This window comes from Gambusia affinis, linkage group LG03, assembly GCF_019740435.1.
Source record: "Gambusia affinis linkage group LG03, SWU_Gaff_1.0, whole genome shotgun sequence".
In the NCBI taxonomy this organism is placed as follows: domain Eukaryota; kingdom Metazoa; phylum Chordata; class Actinopteri; order Cyprinodontiformes; family Poeciliidae; genus Gambusia; species Gambusia affinis.
Window position 1 is genome coordinate 10,142,251 of NC_057870.1, and position 15,758 is coordinate 10,158,008.

Below are 15,758 nucleotides of genomic sequence, written 5' to 3' on the forward strand. Positions count from 1 at the left end.
TGTTGACAGCCGAAGCAGACTTTAAACTGAAGGCATAACTGTGAGGATAATCCAAGCTGCTCGGCAGGGAGTGCAGGTTTCCTGTTGAATGACAGGAAGCTGTAACCTCCTGGGATTACTTATTTCCATTTTATAGCAGACAATTCACACATGTGTACGTTTGGTAAAATGATCATTTTGGGAAATTCTTTACACCTTTATGCAACATGTCTGAGCTTTCTTTCGTATTTTTTTTTTTATTACATAACAATGGCAATTATCTACATTTATGTTCCTTTGGATTAAGGTGAAAAGTGTTTTCCCAGTCCAAATTCTTTTTTATTTTTGCTTTTTTGTTATACTTCAATGCTCAGATCAAATAAAGATAACCAGAGTAAATGCAAAACACAGTTTTCAACTGATAATTTAATTTATTAAGGAGAATGTGCTGTCCAAACCAACTTGGCCCTATGTGAATAAGTAATCAACCCCTTAAAACCTGAATGCGCCATGCATCAACACACACAAACTCTTAACAGCATCAAGTGCTGTTAAGGGTTTGTGGTGATGACTGGTAATATCTTCTGTACTGCTTCTGAATGGGTTCTGGACTGCTCTTAGCAGAATTTCTTTCCTTCAACTACATAAGAAGGTTTGCAAGCCTGAATATCTGGTGAAGGTCATGCCACAACATCTCAATGGAGTTTCATCCATTCAAAGGAGGACTTGCTGGTTTGCTTCGGATCACTATCCTGTTGTATAAATCTAGTGAACTTGAACTCATTAGTATCACTAATTGAAGACTGGACATTCTACAAAAGTATTTCCTTATAATGAAATATTAATTCATGGTGACAATCCGTTTTTCCGTCAGCTGTGATTAGTCGACCTCTAACTGAAAAGTACCGCTACCATGTTAGGCTGCCGGGTTGTGAGTGTCTGAAAATGTTAGTTTTGTCAAAGAAGCAACAGAACACATTATGTTTGTCCTGATCTTTCCTTCTTCTTTTTCTTCTTCTCTTTCATGGTCAGAGGCACATCTGGACCTCATCACAGCATCATTATTCCTCCAGTCTCATCACCATTCTGGTCCCAATATCCAAACCTTTGTGTTTCTGTTATGAAACTTTACATGTGATTTGTTCCTGCTCAGTATCCCCAACATAAATGTTTCTCTCTTTGCTACTTGATGTTTGGTCTTTCTTTGCAACAGTAAGCCAAGAGACCTCCGTGACCAAACTGCCATACTTGCCTGTCTACCCTCCAACAATAAGTCATCTGTTCTTAGCCACCACCTCCACTTCAGGCACTGCTGCCACCTGCTGACCTCCACACTGCAGCCCCCCACTAACAAGATGATCTCATCCCCAATGTATTAACCACCTGAGCAGTTCTAATCTTCCTCTCTTTTTCTCCAGCGAGTCTGCTGAATGAATCCCTGGAGTCTAAGATCCACACATTTATCATTTGTGTTTTTAATAAGCTGTTAAGCTTTTTTCCTGTCACATCTGTTTCCTGCACTTTAGTCACGCTTCACACTTCTCACACCTTTTTTTTCCCCTTTTTTTTTTTTTGCCAGTCTGCAGATGATTTTCCAAAAGTCTTGGAAATCACCAGGATGTTTTTTTTGTGGGGAGAGGTTGGCAGTCTGAGGTCTTTGTGTTTCTTTTGGTCAACAGTAGTTTTTTTTTTGGCCTTTGAGTTACTCTACAGATGCCATTTTTTCCCCCCAGTTTCTTTGTTGGTTTAGATGTTGTCCTGGGTTCTTTATTTGGTCACTCCTGGGCAGGTTCTCCACTATTCAGTATCTTCTTCATTTGTGGAACAAATCTCTCACTGTGGCTTTCTGGAGTCTCAAAGTCTCAGAAGTGGCTTTGTGACCATGTCCAGTCTGGTAGACAGTAATGACTTTGTTTCTTATCTGCTCTTAAATTTTTGGATTCTTTCTCCATTATTGTTTTATCTATTAACCTCAGACATGTTCTGTTTTGGAGATTTCTTGATTATACAATTCTCTCTGTAATCAAACCTTGATATTGTTAGAGGAATCTAAATATGATTGTTCACTGTCAGTTCATAAGTTAACAGCTTTCAGCTCACACAACACAAAACTATTTATCACGTCATAAATTATCAACATTTTGTTTATATTGTTTTATTTATATCAGTCTTTCTGAGATTATAAAAGGGATATTAAGCAAGTGTACAATTCATGTATCCGTTATCAAAACAAATGAATCTGTATACAATTAATTTACATTAATGAAACTAATGTAAATTAATTCCCCTTCACATTATAAAGGGCATATTAAACAAGTGTGCAATTCGTGTTTCCATTATTAAAACAAAGGAATCAGCGTTACGTATTAATTCCTTATCAATTTATTATCAATCATATCAGTATTTAGACAAAGCAGAACATCCACTTGTTAAATGTAAAGTGACAGCATACATCTGAGTTGCATTTACTCACAGAGAATCACTTCAATTAAAAGCTCACAGACAGTAGACAAAACAATAATCGGGTACTTTCGATGATTGTTAGATTAAAGCTGGAATTACTGCCTCAAACCCCATTTTAAAAATGTACCTTCCTACTAGAAAACGAAATGCATCTTGTGTGATTGAAATGATATTCAGCTCACATTCTTGTGTATAGACTGTTCAATCTGTTCCAGGACAATGATTACAATCCATTTAGCTTTCCTCCCCCTGGTATTAAAGCTCAGCCAAGTACCCACAAAACAGAGACCAAAGAGGACCTTGCAAAAGTAGGTGGAACAAATGTTTGCAGTAATGTAGTGTTTTTGCAGTGAATGACATATGTGTTACTCTTTCTAATCTTTTCCCACATTTTATCATGTTGTAATCATAAACTTCAGTGTTTTATTGGAAATTTTTTGCAATAGAGCAGTAGAAAGTAGGAAATAGTTTTGAAATGGAATGAAAATTGTGTGTGTTTTATTTTACTAAATAAAAATAATGACTGTGCTGTTTATTTGTATTAAAGCCCTCTTTCTTGATCGTGCTCAGCTGAGCAATAAAGAGACATGACTCACCTTCACAGCAAGACCACACAGCAGATTTGTGTTTTATCAATTTCAAATCAACTCACCTTTAATAGTGTTGACATTGCAGATCCCATTGTGCGCGTATTACTTTTTCTGTGAAGATCAGACTATAATACAATGAGAAATTGTTTGAATGTAGCTAGAGGTGAACACTCATTCATCAAATGAATGAACAAATCTGTGAAGCTTTCTACATGCTACATGAATAATTCCCACCACTGAAGTGCGCCAATGTTGTTTTAACTGCCTTCGCTTAGACTGGTCGTTGTTCATGTCCAGAGATCCATTCAGAATAACTGCAGCACCAGCTTTATTGAGAACATGAAAGAAACAATGGAGATGCATCTGTTTGCTGTGCGTCTTAATTCAAATAAACAACAGCTAATCTGGACACTGCAGAGCTTCTGCTTTGTTGAGACAGAAACTCGGGCTGACTGATGAGCTCTCTGTGTTTAATGTTGGCTACTCCAGCTGATCCCTTTGTCTCGTTTCATAATTTTCATCCACATGTAATAAAATAAATATTCTGCCTTGTTGCATCTCATCTGTTGTTTAATGCTGTATAAAATGATTCCAGACTACACAAAGCAACTATGATGAATTTAATGAAAGCATCATCAAAGGACATTGGTGTCACTGGCAGAAAAGAAGTGATGGATTAGACTGTCCTAAGGGGGAAGTCCTGCACCTTCAACAAGTAATGAAAACTAATATGAAAACAGCAAGCAGGGACAAATAACTCTACAACACGTTCAGGTTCCACTGTCTTTCAGAGGGGTCATTATTGTCTCATATGTGAGAAAAATGGGTTGACGATGTTACGATTGATGACAGCCCATTAGTTGTTGTCCTGAAGAGTTATGGCAGTCTGTGATCGTGTCTTACTGAAAATCGATCACGGGCAGAAGCAGCAGCGCTGCATCCAGTTTGTGATCAGTTTCACGCATGGAGAGTAAGAACAAGTAACAACAGAGACAACAAGGACTGGAATTTGCTTCACAAGAAATACAATGAAAAAAAAAATTTTTTTTTGATAAGAAAAGGTGGGTTTTTTAAAAGTTAACTTGTAAAGGCATTTTTATCAACGTTTTTTTTTTACATTTTGTCATTTAAAAAAAAAAAAATTAATATGACAGAATGTGGAGGAAGGTTATCTGATTAAATGAAACCTAAACTACCCATCAATGTGAACACTGTGAAACATGCTGGTGGCAGCATCATGCAGGGGAAAACAGCTTTCTTGGGGATGGAGAAAATGATGCAACTAGCTAAATACAGCATGAGATCCTGGGATGTAATTCAATTGGACAGAACAAGTTAAGTACCTGAAGTTAAACACTGAGTAATAAACAGAAGAGAAACGTAGAATTTACACAGCTAGAAATTATACTAGAAATACATAATTTACAGAAAGTGCTGATTCTGTATTATTTAAGTTTAACTAATAACACCCATTATTTTAAGTTAATATTATGAGCAGGAACTCAGGGAAATATTCTAACATCTGAGTTGAAAAATGGAACATATTTTTTCTACTGTCATTTATTGCCAAGGCAGGAGTAGCTGTTGACGGCACAAGTGAGCATTCCTCCTCAATTCTGGCTTTTATAGAAAAACAGTAAGAAGACAGCTGCTGTTAAAAAAATTTGCCGTCACAAATCCCATTGGTATTTTGTCACGAGCTGCATGGAGACACAACAAACATGACGAAGGAGGTGCTCTGGTCAGATCAGACAGAAATTTCTATGTTTTATGTTTTACTGTTTGTTTGATTATTACTTTAACTTTTAGAGGTATTTTTTAAAAGCCCATCTAGGGACAAGTGCTGCGAATTAGCTTTTGCTATTGCACTATGACGTAAACATGGGACTGCTGTTTTCTTTCAGTTTGTCTATGTCGATGTATGTCTGTCCCTACCAAATAAAATAAAAAAATTAAACTTTACCCCCACATAGTACATTTAACTAGTTAGCTAGAAATTAATTTCTTTCATTAACATATACATATGTTTGCACTATTTACCAAAAGAAAAACCTGAATGAGCGATTTTTATTGCACTTTTAGTTAGAAACAATAAATTCAACTGGTGCTAAAACAGCTAGGTTTTGCACAAACAGGACTCATTATGTTGACTTGACTTGCTTAGCTGCAAAGTCTGTCTGCTCACTAACGGGGTCAGAGCTCCAAGCTTTATCCAGGCTGTTGCCTTAGAGCCTCAGTAGAAGTGTGACAAATGAGCCAAGTTGAACTGGTTGCGTTTGCACAAAATTACTTATTTTTTTTGTGGTTGTTGTGTTTATGCCGGATATGTGACCCCTCAGTTCAGGCATAAAAAACAAAAATTATTTGTAGCAAAAATCCAGATTCTGCTGACATAGCAATCAATTTGATAATTTTGCTTTGAATGTTTGCATGTTCTGCACTTTACACCAGATCTTTATCAGCTATGCTTCAAACATGTTAGAAGAGCATTTTCATTGTAATGCTGGAAATCCTTTAGCATCTCTTTTGCGTGTGTGCTTGCTTTAGTGACCAGGATGGGAGAGAGAGCAGTCTCTTTCATGTGCAGTGTTTTGCCTCTTTACGTGTGTGTCACAGTCATTCTACTGTCCTGTACATTAAGCTGAGTGCTCCCCACTGCTCCTGCAGAAGTAAATGGAGTCTCATGGCTTGAGGGAGGTTTGTTTAACGACAGAAACAATCAGAACAAATAATGGCACAGTCCTAAACACCAAGTTACTACTTCCTGGTTCAAATTCAGGTAAAAAAAAAACAAACAAAAAAACATGCACTTTTCTTTTTTATCCATGCATTTGCAAGCTTTTGGTTTTCCCGCTCACACAGTGTTTCTTTATTATCCTGTGATGTTTGAAGTCAAAATGGTGCATGCGTAATAGCACGCTCCTATCTTGGTGTTTACACCAGAAATAGCTTGACCAGATACACAATCATTTTTGCAGTGGACAGTGCAGCAGAATCTCTAACTGTGTTGGTGTAGCTTCAAGCCTTCAGTGATATAAATACTGTAGAGCTGGATGTCCTGGTGCTTGCATCAGTTGGTTAGTCCCCTCATTTCCCTCCCTCTATTCTCTCAGGGAATCAGTCCTCAGTTTCAAAGGTATTAGGATCGGAAGTACCAGGTTTAAAGCTGTTTCATACTTCAGCTAAAGAGTCAGCTCATCTATTGAGATTGCTATAATGCATGAAATAGTTGTAAAAAAAGAAGTTAGATTGCATAATCTCAGTTATGTGATATTCAGTAGTTTTACTCTCTCGCTGATCGAGCTGAGAATAGTGTATGATTTATGATTTATCTATGAATGAAGTTAGAGAATGCAATTTTTTTTACGTGATCAGATTCCCGGAGCAAAGCCTGGAGCCAAAACCACGTTTTAACTCAATTTGAGAGAACAATAGCTATAAATGTTAATATTAGCCTTATGAATTGTCAACAACTATAAAGTAGGCAGCCAATTTCAGTAATGTAAAAGTTGACAATGTCTCTCCAATGAGTAAAACCTTTCTCAAATTGTTCAACATTTTTCTTCAGTTCCGGGAGATAATGGAAGAAATTATACTGTCATCCACATTCCACAGCTAATTTTGTAATTACAGATTTTGGAGGAACAGGAGGGATATGTGGGCCGTGGGGGAGAGTTGATCTGTGATGCAGATGCTCGGCTGGAGTCTGTCGCTCCATGGAGGAGCTGCGTGGAAATAGGTGGAGTTTGGTGAGAGCAAACGTTTTACGCACTCTAACATCCATGAAACAACCAAAGTAACATAATATGTATATTTTTGACGAGGGAATAACATTATGAAGCTGAAAAAAAAAAATCGATTTTGCATCATCATTATGAACTTTATATTATTGCTCTTATTTCAAATGCTTTATCTGTTCAGTGTTTCTTTTCTAGATACATTTATGATTTTTTTTAGACAAACAACTACAAAAGGAAAAAGAAGAAACTAAATATTATTTTCAATAAATCAAATCTAGTGAATGTTTATGGTGTTGAATGTATTGTGCTATCTTTTCCCCCATCAGATATGCCGCTGCTCTTTTTTCCATTTTATTATTCAGAGAATAATGTACAATTAGAGAAAAGGCTTTAAAAGCTGTTTCAAAAACTTGATCCTTTAAGAATGATGCACAGGACATATTTAATTGTGCACCTGGATTTTGAGAGAAGTGGTGAGAGTAATGAATAATACATAACGGAAGCTTTTAATTGAGTCCCAAAACTGAACCACTCAGCTGCTAAAATGCTCAGGTGTTGATCTGTTAGCACTGTGGACGGTGACAGAAATAAATATACATGCAACATGCAGCTACAGAGATGCTTCTCAGGTGTAAAGTGAACTTCCAAATAGTGTTTAGCATAAATGATTAAGGCTGATCCAGAAAATCACAGAAGAGAGGCAAAAAGCAGAAAATATGCATGGTTGAAAGAATTGTGCAGAATTAGCAAAATAACCCTTTACTTTTAGGGAGGTCAGCTTCCCCTCAGTCAAATCAGTATTTGCTCAAAATAATTTAAAAACTTTCATCTGCAGCTGATAAACAACAGAGCTCAGCTATGTCCCATCAATTCTGAGCAGCTTCTCAGGATCATTAAAAAAAAAAAAATCTACATTGCATGCCACTGCCGCTACCATGCTTCACTAGGAATTTTGTTGAGACTTGCAATTAATTTTCCACCACAGAACGCGCATTGAGCCTTTGCTCCTATTAGCCCAAAACATCCTGAGCTGAAGTTCAATATGTCAAAGAGCCAGCAGCAGCTCTTCCTGACTTCCAAAATGTCACATTTCCTTCTCTGTCTAGCATTCATGCGTTGCAGCTTTCCACCTCAGTCTCCTAACGAGATTGTTCCATCAGACAGAATTACCCGCATCACTCAATGAAATACAATTATTGATTACACTGCCTCCTCTCCTCTCCTGCAACCACAGTCTCTCATCTCCCGAAGTGCTGCATGCAGCCAGAGAGGACTGCATCGGAGGGTGGGAGGGGGGGAAGGGAGAAAAGAAAACCCTGTCGTGCGCTGGCAGTTTCCTCCGATCCTGCTCCTCATCGGGGGGAAAAAAATCCCAGAAAGAGCTTCAGTATTTACCATGAAGGGATAACGGAGTGTGCTGCAATGGGTTACTTTCAGCTCAGTCCACTCTTCACGCCATAAAGACGGTAGGAAAATACTTTTTATTTTAAAGCTGCTGAACATGATGACTGAAGAGGATGAGTTGGTGGTTTCGCGTGCCACCCTGTTTGCACTTTTTCAGCTTCCTTCCCAAACATAGCACATGTTGGGATAAGTTTTTTTTTTCATCGTAATTTATTCGAAGTTGGTTTGTTTCCTGTTTTTTTTTTATAATCTCCCTAATGCGAAGACTTCTGCAAAGAAACAAACAAACAAAAAAACTGACAAAATGATCAAGTACATAAAATACGCGTTGTAGAATCCAGTATAGTTTTGTGTTGACGCTGCCTAGTTGCAAATATTTCTTATCTCGCTCTAATGTCCAGGTTGTGTAGTTTGTGATATCAGCCCCGCTTTACTGTAAGTCTTATTCGTGGAGCGGAGCTGGCTGCGGATCGTTCATGCTTTTGTGCCGTGAAGCCGTCTGCCCCGAGGCGGTTAAAGCACTCTGAGTCATCCCTGAATTGCACCTCAAGAAGCAGCGAGCGATTGACAGGCGCACAGCCGGTGAACTGGAAATCTGTGGCAAAGTGCTTTGTTTGCATCGCTATGGCTGCCCTGCTGGGTTAACACTGATGAGAGCACTCGAAGAAAAAGAAGAAAAAAAAAAAAACTTTGGGTAAAGTGACTGCAAGCTGCTGAATGCATTATTTATTCCTACTTAAAATTCACTAAAGTTTTTTCTCTAAACAGGAGTCTGTTTAGTTACTCTGTGGTGGTTTAATGTGGACAGTATGGGTGTCCACTCAGGGTGTCATCCCTTGGGAAGGGCAAAAGGAAGCAAAAGAAGAAAAGTGTTAGCCGGTAATGTTATTTTTTCATCAAGGAAGTTGAGTGTTTATCAATCTGTGTTATTCATGTTGTAAGCTTGGTAAGAAAGGATGGTCTTACCTGAGCTGCCTAATGAAGCTGAAGCTGGAATCTGACTCACACATCCTTCTTTCCATCTATCCTTCTATCCTGCAAGCAAGCAATTGTTGCAGTGTGTCACGGCACATTCTAACTCTGTCTAAATAAAAAGTACTGTTTCACCTTTTTATTGTTTTTCTTGAAAACATATATTAAGAGCTATAAAATTTTCATTCTGTTGGTGAAAAAAAACAACAAACATTTATTTGAAGATGTTTAATTCAGCCATTATTCACATTCACTGAAGCATTCAATGTTACAAGTGATAAACCATTGATTTATAAACTAACAACAGTATTTCAAACTCTGTTCTCTGAGCCACAGAGTTCCAGTGTAAGGCCTGTAGAACTGGGGTGATGGGCTCAATCTTCTTGGTTTTATCGAGAACTAGAGCAGCAGCGCTGTGGATCAACTGTCCTTTTAGGCATCCTTACAGTATTCAACTAAAAATTGCATCCAGTGGTAACTGAGACAGAAGTGGACTGTATTATGAATAAGTGCAAACCTATTGGTAAGGAATAATAAAGACCAGTGGTAAAGTTTTAGTGTTGTAGTAGCATTGCTCAAAGTAGTTTAATGTTTTTTGTTTTTTTGGTTTTTTTTTTGCTAACTTGTCAGCAAGCTTAGCTTTTGATACAGCCATTACTAATAATAATAATCTTAGCTGTGGTTAAGTTAACCATAAACCAAGTTTACAACATCCACGACAAACCAGATTTTTATAAAAGACGTGGTGATTAGGAACGGCTTTCTTGTCATGAGGACACAACAGAGATGTGTCAGGAAGGAGAGGATCTTCTGCATCCATTGTACTTGTTTGTACAAACTAAAGGCTGCAGCCATGAAATTGTGTCGTCAAGCTTTTCTAGCATCGACGTATCTGAGCTTGGAGGTTGTAAATGTCTATTTAGGAAGGTGATCTGGATTGATTTTAGGTACATGCTGTTATCTTGTTGTTCATAAACTTACAGTTGTGCAGATGCTTTCTTTTCACTTCCATTTGATTAATAAGATACAATTAAAATTGTTTCTTTGAAAAAACTTAATGTAAAAAGTTGAACAATTATAAAGTCTTTGAAAGAGATTTTATTTATGAGTTAGAGTTGAACATTTTAAAATGAATTTGTATTGAACTTATTTTCTTAATTAAGTACATTTTATAAATTCTATTAAATTTTAGCTTTTAGCTGCTGGACCTATGCAATTTCTACACAAAGATGTTGAATAAAATGACTAAATATATTAAAATTTTACATAAGTTAGTTAAACTCCACCAGTTGTAGTGTATAATACATCAGTGACAGAGAAGGCTACACTTATATTTTCCTCTATGTTTTGTGATTAATTTAAAAAAATATATATTATTAATTTACTTTGGATCAGAAGATTTCATAATAGAAATGATTAACCCTCAGCTGAAATGACAGAAAATATAGGTTTAATATTGACATTTCTTACTTTAGAAAGACAAATGTCAGCCTGTTCTGGGGCTCTACATATTTTATATGATGTAGCATAGCTTAAAATCATTTGAGCTTGTGAAGTCACTCATAATTTGTGGCTGAGTCCAGGGATGATATAATTCCTATGAAATACCCAGCGTTAAGCTTTTCTTTATTTTCCACAACGTCCTCTCTTCTGTTTGATGAAATCTCCTGACCGAAGATGTCCCAGGCTACCTCCGCTTTCCAGATGAGGTCACGGGCTTTCTGTGTCGATGGGATCATGTGTGGTTCTATCCACCTAGGAAACGGACCTGCTTTTTCTGATGCTGATAGAACAAACCGCCCATCGGACCTCAGCGCCTTGGCTCGTTTCTGAAAGCAGCAGGATAGGTCAGATCTTATTGAGGTTGCAAGAATTCCGGTTTAAAGAGGGACATTAAAGTATTTCACTATCCCATCACAAAGAAATAGTTTGCACATGTAAGAAATGGAATTGAAGGACTTTTCTTATCAGAAACCATCACTGTTTTGATTATTTATTTTGTATTTCTTCCTCACTATTTTTGAACCTCCATTGTTCCGTCACTTTTGACAAATCTGTACAGAGAAACTGTCAAATAGATCAATTTTATGAAAAACATGAAGGCTCTCTATGACAAGTTTAACTTAAATTTTTTCTTGAATGAAGACAATTGGGTATGCAGCTCTGAACCTCGAAAATCTAAATCTTTCGTCTTCTCTTAATAGCCACATGATACTTAACGTAAAGTTTCTTTAAAATGCATTTCTTCACCTAGCTTACTCAGCTTTACTATAAAATAAAATGATCATAACATCCATTCACTCTTGAAAATGAACCTGTAGAAAAGGAAAATAAAAGGTAGAGAGCTACAGATTGCAGTTTGAGAAAACAGAAAATAATAATGGCAGTGTCGGGGTCACAGCATTTGATTGTGATTGCTCTGCTGTCTGAGATGTCGGGGTCTCGTCAGCTGCGGTCAGGTGAGGGCGGGTCGCCTGCGTGGTTGCGGGTGACCTCAGAGCTTCATCACGGCTGACAGCCCGCCTCACCGTACACTCGGTCGATTCTCTGAAAGACAGGGTTCACCAAGACCCACCACATGCCGTGTTTATTAAGCTGAAATTGTCCGTTTTGCCTTAATCCTAAAGCAACAGATCATTCCAATTCAGTGACACTGCCGAACTTTGACATGTACAATTAAGGAGTTCTGATGTCAGGATTTAGTTTGTTTTCCTTAATAAGCTTCACTATTTAGATTAGAGGGAATAATGTTTCCCCAACAACCCTAAAATGTATCCATTAGAGCATTTTTGGTTGCTTAAGGAAGGGATAAAAACTAAACAGTTTGCATCTATTTGGAAGAACCAGGAATGAGATTTTTTTTTTGTTGAAAAAATTAATTAGATTGCAAAAAAAAAAAAAAAAGCCGCAATAGTTAATATTGAAGGCCAGCCTCAATGCAGACATCATCAGTCTTTGAGCAAAGGGGGTAGTCGTTACTCCAAAACCCTTCCTTTGAGCCAAAAGAGATTAGCAAAGTCACCTTGAATAAGCAATGTCATTTTGCCCAGTAAAATTGCATTATGGAAGCTGGAGACGGTCCTGTGATTTGTGTCCTCCTGACAGGGCTTCAGTGTTCATTAGAGGCAGCAGCAAGGAGCTCTTAGACTCACTGGAACCACAGACACTGGGCAGCTCTGAGCATCCCCACCCTTCGCATTATTATGCAGCTTACCTTTTTGTCAAAAACATTTCATAATTCTTTTAATATATTAGAGTCTTTGATACATTAACAATGGGGTAGGACTTTTTTAATTTTTAATGTTAAATGCTTAGTTGCCATTACTCTGAACATTTATAAATAAAATTGCATTTTATTCCAAGTCTGAACTTAGGAAGGATAGCTCTATTCATTCATGATGTTTAAATTCATTTACAGATGGATGTAATTGCTTTATATTTTCTTGGTCCAGAAAATATTTGGTATATTTTCCGTAACAAATGAGATGCATGTAACTCTTCAAATACCCTGGCTGTATTTAGACACATTTAATGACTGCCTTTTGATCAAAAGCTGCTAGATGTTTTCTATTGTGTCTACCATAAAAACAACATGAAAAAAACCTGTGGTTAATAAAACACAAACATTTTGTATTCTTCTTATTTTTTTATTTTTAGAAGCTTTTATTTTGTCAGTGAATTTATAGCCTTATAAATTTTAAAAGTGTCGATCTGCATCATCTGCCTGTTCTGACTTCCCAAATCTGCTCGTTCCTGTTCAGCGCTTTTCTGCCACAAATGGCCACGAGGCATTTTGGACAGACCTGGCCTTTCATATTTCACATGATCAACACATGCAGAGAGAGGTTTTCTATAGGATTTATGTAACATAGTCATGAAAGAATATAGATTTGTATCAGACAGACCCTGTGCAGATTGTTTTAAATCAATATCTAACTGAAAGACCCTGTGACAATATATTTCAGCTTTCTGATAGAGGCAACAATATTTTTTTCATGTGGTGGTATTTCAAATGACATGCCATGTACTCATTACAGGTTTGCATGCAAATAGTATTTAATAGTTGTTATTAAGACTTTCTGACACCTAGATGCCTATGAATAGTGAAGAGTACTAAGCTACAATAAATAAATAACTTACAAAATAATTATTTAAATGTGCCATTAATACTGCACAAAGAACCAAAGACAGCAAAGACATTGACCCAGAGTTTTAGCAAACTTGTAAGAAAATGTCTAATCCTGCCCACTGAATTTGATGGGTGAAGTTTACAGGTTAAATTATGTAATGTGATCCAGAACAGCAAAATGAAAGGATTTATTAAATCATGAAATAATTACAGCCTTTAAAATATAATCAAAACGTTTAATTGAGGCACGTATAATTAATTCTGTATTTATTCATTTTGTTTGTATTTATTTCTAGTTTTACAAAAATAATGACACATTTAAATAATTGTTTAGTAAGTTGTTTATTTATTATAATTTGGCACTTGTCACTCTCCGTAGTTTCCACTCTTTTCTGCTGCATCCTGCTAACTGTGTAGTTACAAGATAAATATGGTTCTTAGTCCAGATTAGAACCATATTGGCCTACTCATATTGGCCATATTGGCTCCCATGGCCACACTCATGCAGGAGTGAGAGGAATGTAGCTAAAAGCAACATTCCTCTGTCTCAAGTCATATTTACACATTTGTAAAACTGAACATAGTTTACTTATTGGATGTTTTAATGAAATGCTTCAGGCTAGCAAAGTCGATTCTGTAGGAAATAATCATGTCTTAATGTGGTATTTCCTCCTGTTGATTAAATGTTCCCAGTGAAGTTTGAAATTTTCTGAAGTTATTTAGTGTGAGTTCATGTTACTGCAATAATGTTTTTTTTTTATTATTATTTTATCTATGGTAAAGCGCTCTACAGATTAAATAAGCGCATCACGCTTAGCCATGACAGTGAATTAGTATATAATGTTGGTATATGTGCCTTTAGCAAATATGTATGACGTACATATTAAGTCATTTGACAATAACATCATACAGTCACAGCGATAAGCGCACAGATGCGTGCCTGCGCCCCTTTAATTGAATTTCATACTTATTCTTGTTTATTAGATTCCTTTTCACAGACCCGATTGTGAGTCAGCAGATTCAGCATTTCAGCTTGAAATAATCACAACCTCAGAACCAATGCCAGCTCATGAAATATAGAACAAGGAGAGACTCTCTGGAAATTGAATTTTTATTTAAATAAAAACTGAGCTTTACGAAAAAAAGAAAAAAAGAAAAAGAAAGAAAAGTGATGCTGTCTCACATCAATCCAAATGATTAAAAGGCCTGGGAGAATAGTGTGAGGATGATTAAAGAGGTTATGAGCCGTCAGTGGGAAGTCGTCTTTTATTAGAGGATGATTATGGATGTAGTGGTGGTATCTATTAATAATCTGACTAGACCTGACTTTCTTTCTCTTTTGTCTACAATCTGTCCTTCCCTGTTCCTTTCTTGTACTTATTTGTCTGTTATTTATCTTTCCCCTGTGTCTTTTAGCCCAGCTGATGACAGTGATTGCCGGACACTTTGAGGGTTATCTCCTGTTGTGACTCAAGCGTGCAGCATCTCTAGATCCTCCGATAGCTGCAAATCTCCATCCTTCTGCGTTCAGCCCTCCAACCTACCAGAAAAGGTCAACATTTAGAGCCACTATGGAGGACACGTACAATAACAGGACTTCTCTGGTTAAGGGAGCCAAGGACATGGTCAAGGAGGCCAAGCGGCACACAGCAAAGAAAGTCGTTAAGGTGGTCGACCGCGCTGCGGACGAGTACTCATCTCATCGCAACTACACGCGATTCCAGGACGAGGAGGACGAAGACGAGGATTTCTACCGCAACCAGAAAGGACACGAAGGAGAGAGTTACCGTGACAATGAGGAAGGCTCCAGCGATGCCACAGAGGGCCATGATGATGAGGATGAGATCTATGAGGGGGAGTATCAGGGGATCCCCTCAGCCGGAGACAAGAAGCATAAGGAAGGCCAGGTGGCGCTGGGACAACCGGTGTCAGATGCAACGAGGGACCGCAGTGAGCTGGAGCAGGAGAGGGAGGCAGATGAAGAGGAGCTGGCCCAGCAGTATGAGCTGATCATGCAGGAGTGTGGCCATGGGAGCTTCCAGTGGCAGCTGTTCTTTGTACTGGGACTGGCGCTCATGTCAGATGGTGTGGAAGTGTTTGTGGTGGGATTTGTCCTGCCCAGTGCAGAGACAGACATGTGTGTCCCAAACTCCAGCTCAGGATGGCTAGGTAAGATCCCAGTTGGTGTTTAGATTTTCCTGCTGGTATATTCTACTGATATCATCCAGGAAGGCAGGCAAATGATCTACACTGTTAAAGTATTTATGGCACTAAGTACTAAGTTCACATTTTATCACCTTACAATCACGAAGAGCAATGTATATTATTGGAATTTTGTGTTAGACCAACGGAAATTAGTGTTTACTTATGACCTGAAAGGAAAATAACACATCGTCTCGAGCTTATTAAATTGAAATCGGAAATGTCTGATTTGCATTTGAGGTGGCAAACAACACTGCACCTGACCAGTAGGGATGTTTT

General features: G+C 37.6%; 1 protein-coding gene across 2 annotated transcripts in view; it reads left to right on the forward strand.

Moving 5' to 3' along the window:
* Window positions 1-8,100: 8,100 nt before the first annotated feature.
* Window positions 8,101-15,758, forward strand: part of sv2ca (synaptic vesicle glycoprotein 2Ca) — a 34,119-nt gene continuing 26,461 nt past the window's right edge. For both annotated transcript variants that reach the window (XM_044110888.1, XM_044110889.1), the window contains exons 1-2: window positions 8,101-8,238; window positions 14,694-15,446. In XM_044110888.1, the coding sequence (XP_043966823.1) occupies window positions 14,849-15,446 (598 nt within the window). In that variant the 5' untranslated portion in view covers window positions 8,101-8,238; window positions 14,694-14,848. The remainder of the gene's footprint in view (window positions 8,239-14,693; window positions 15,447-15,758) is intronic.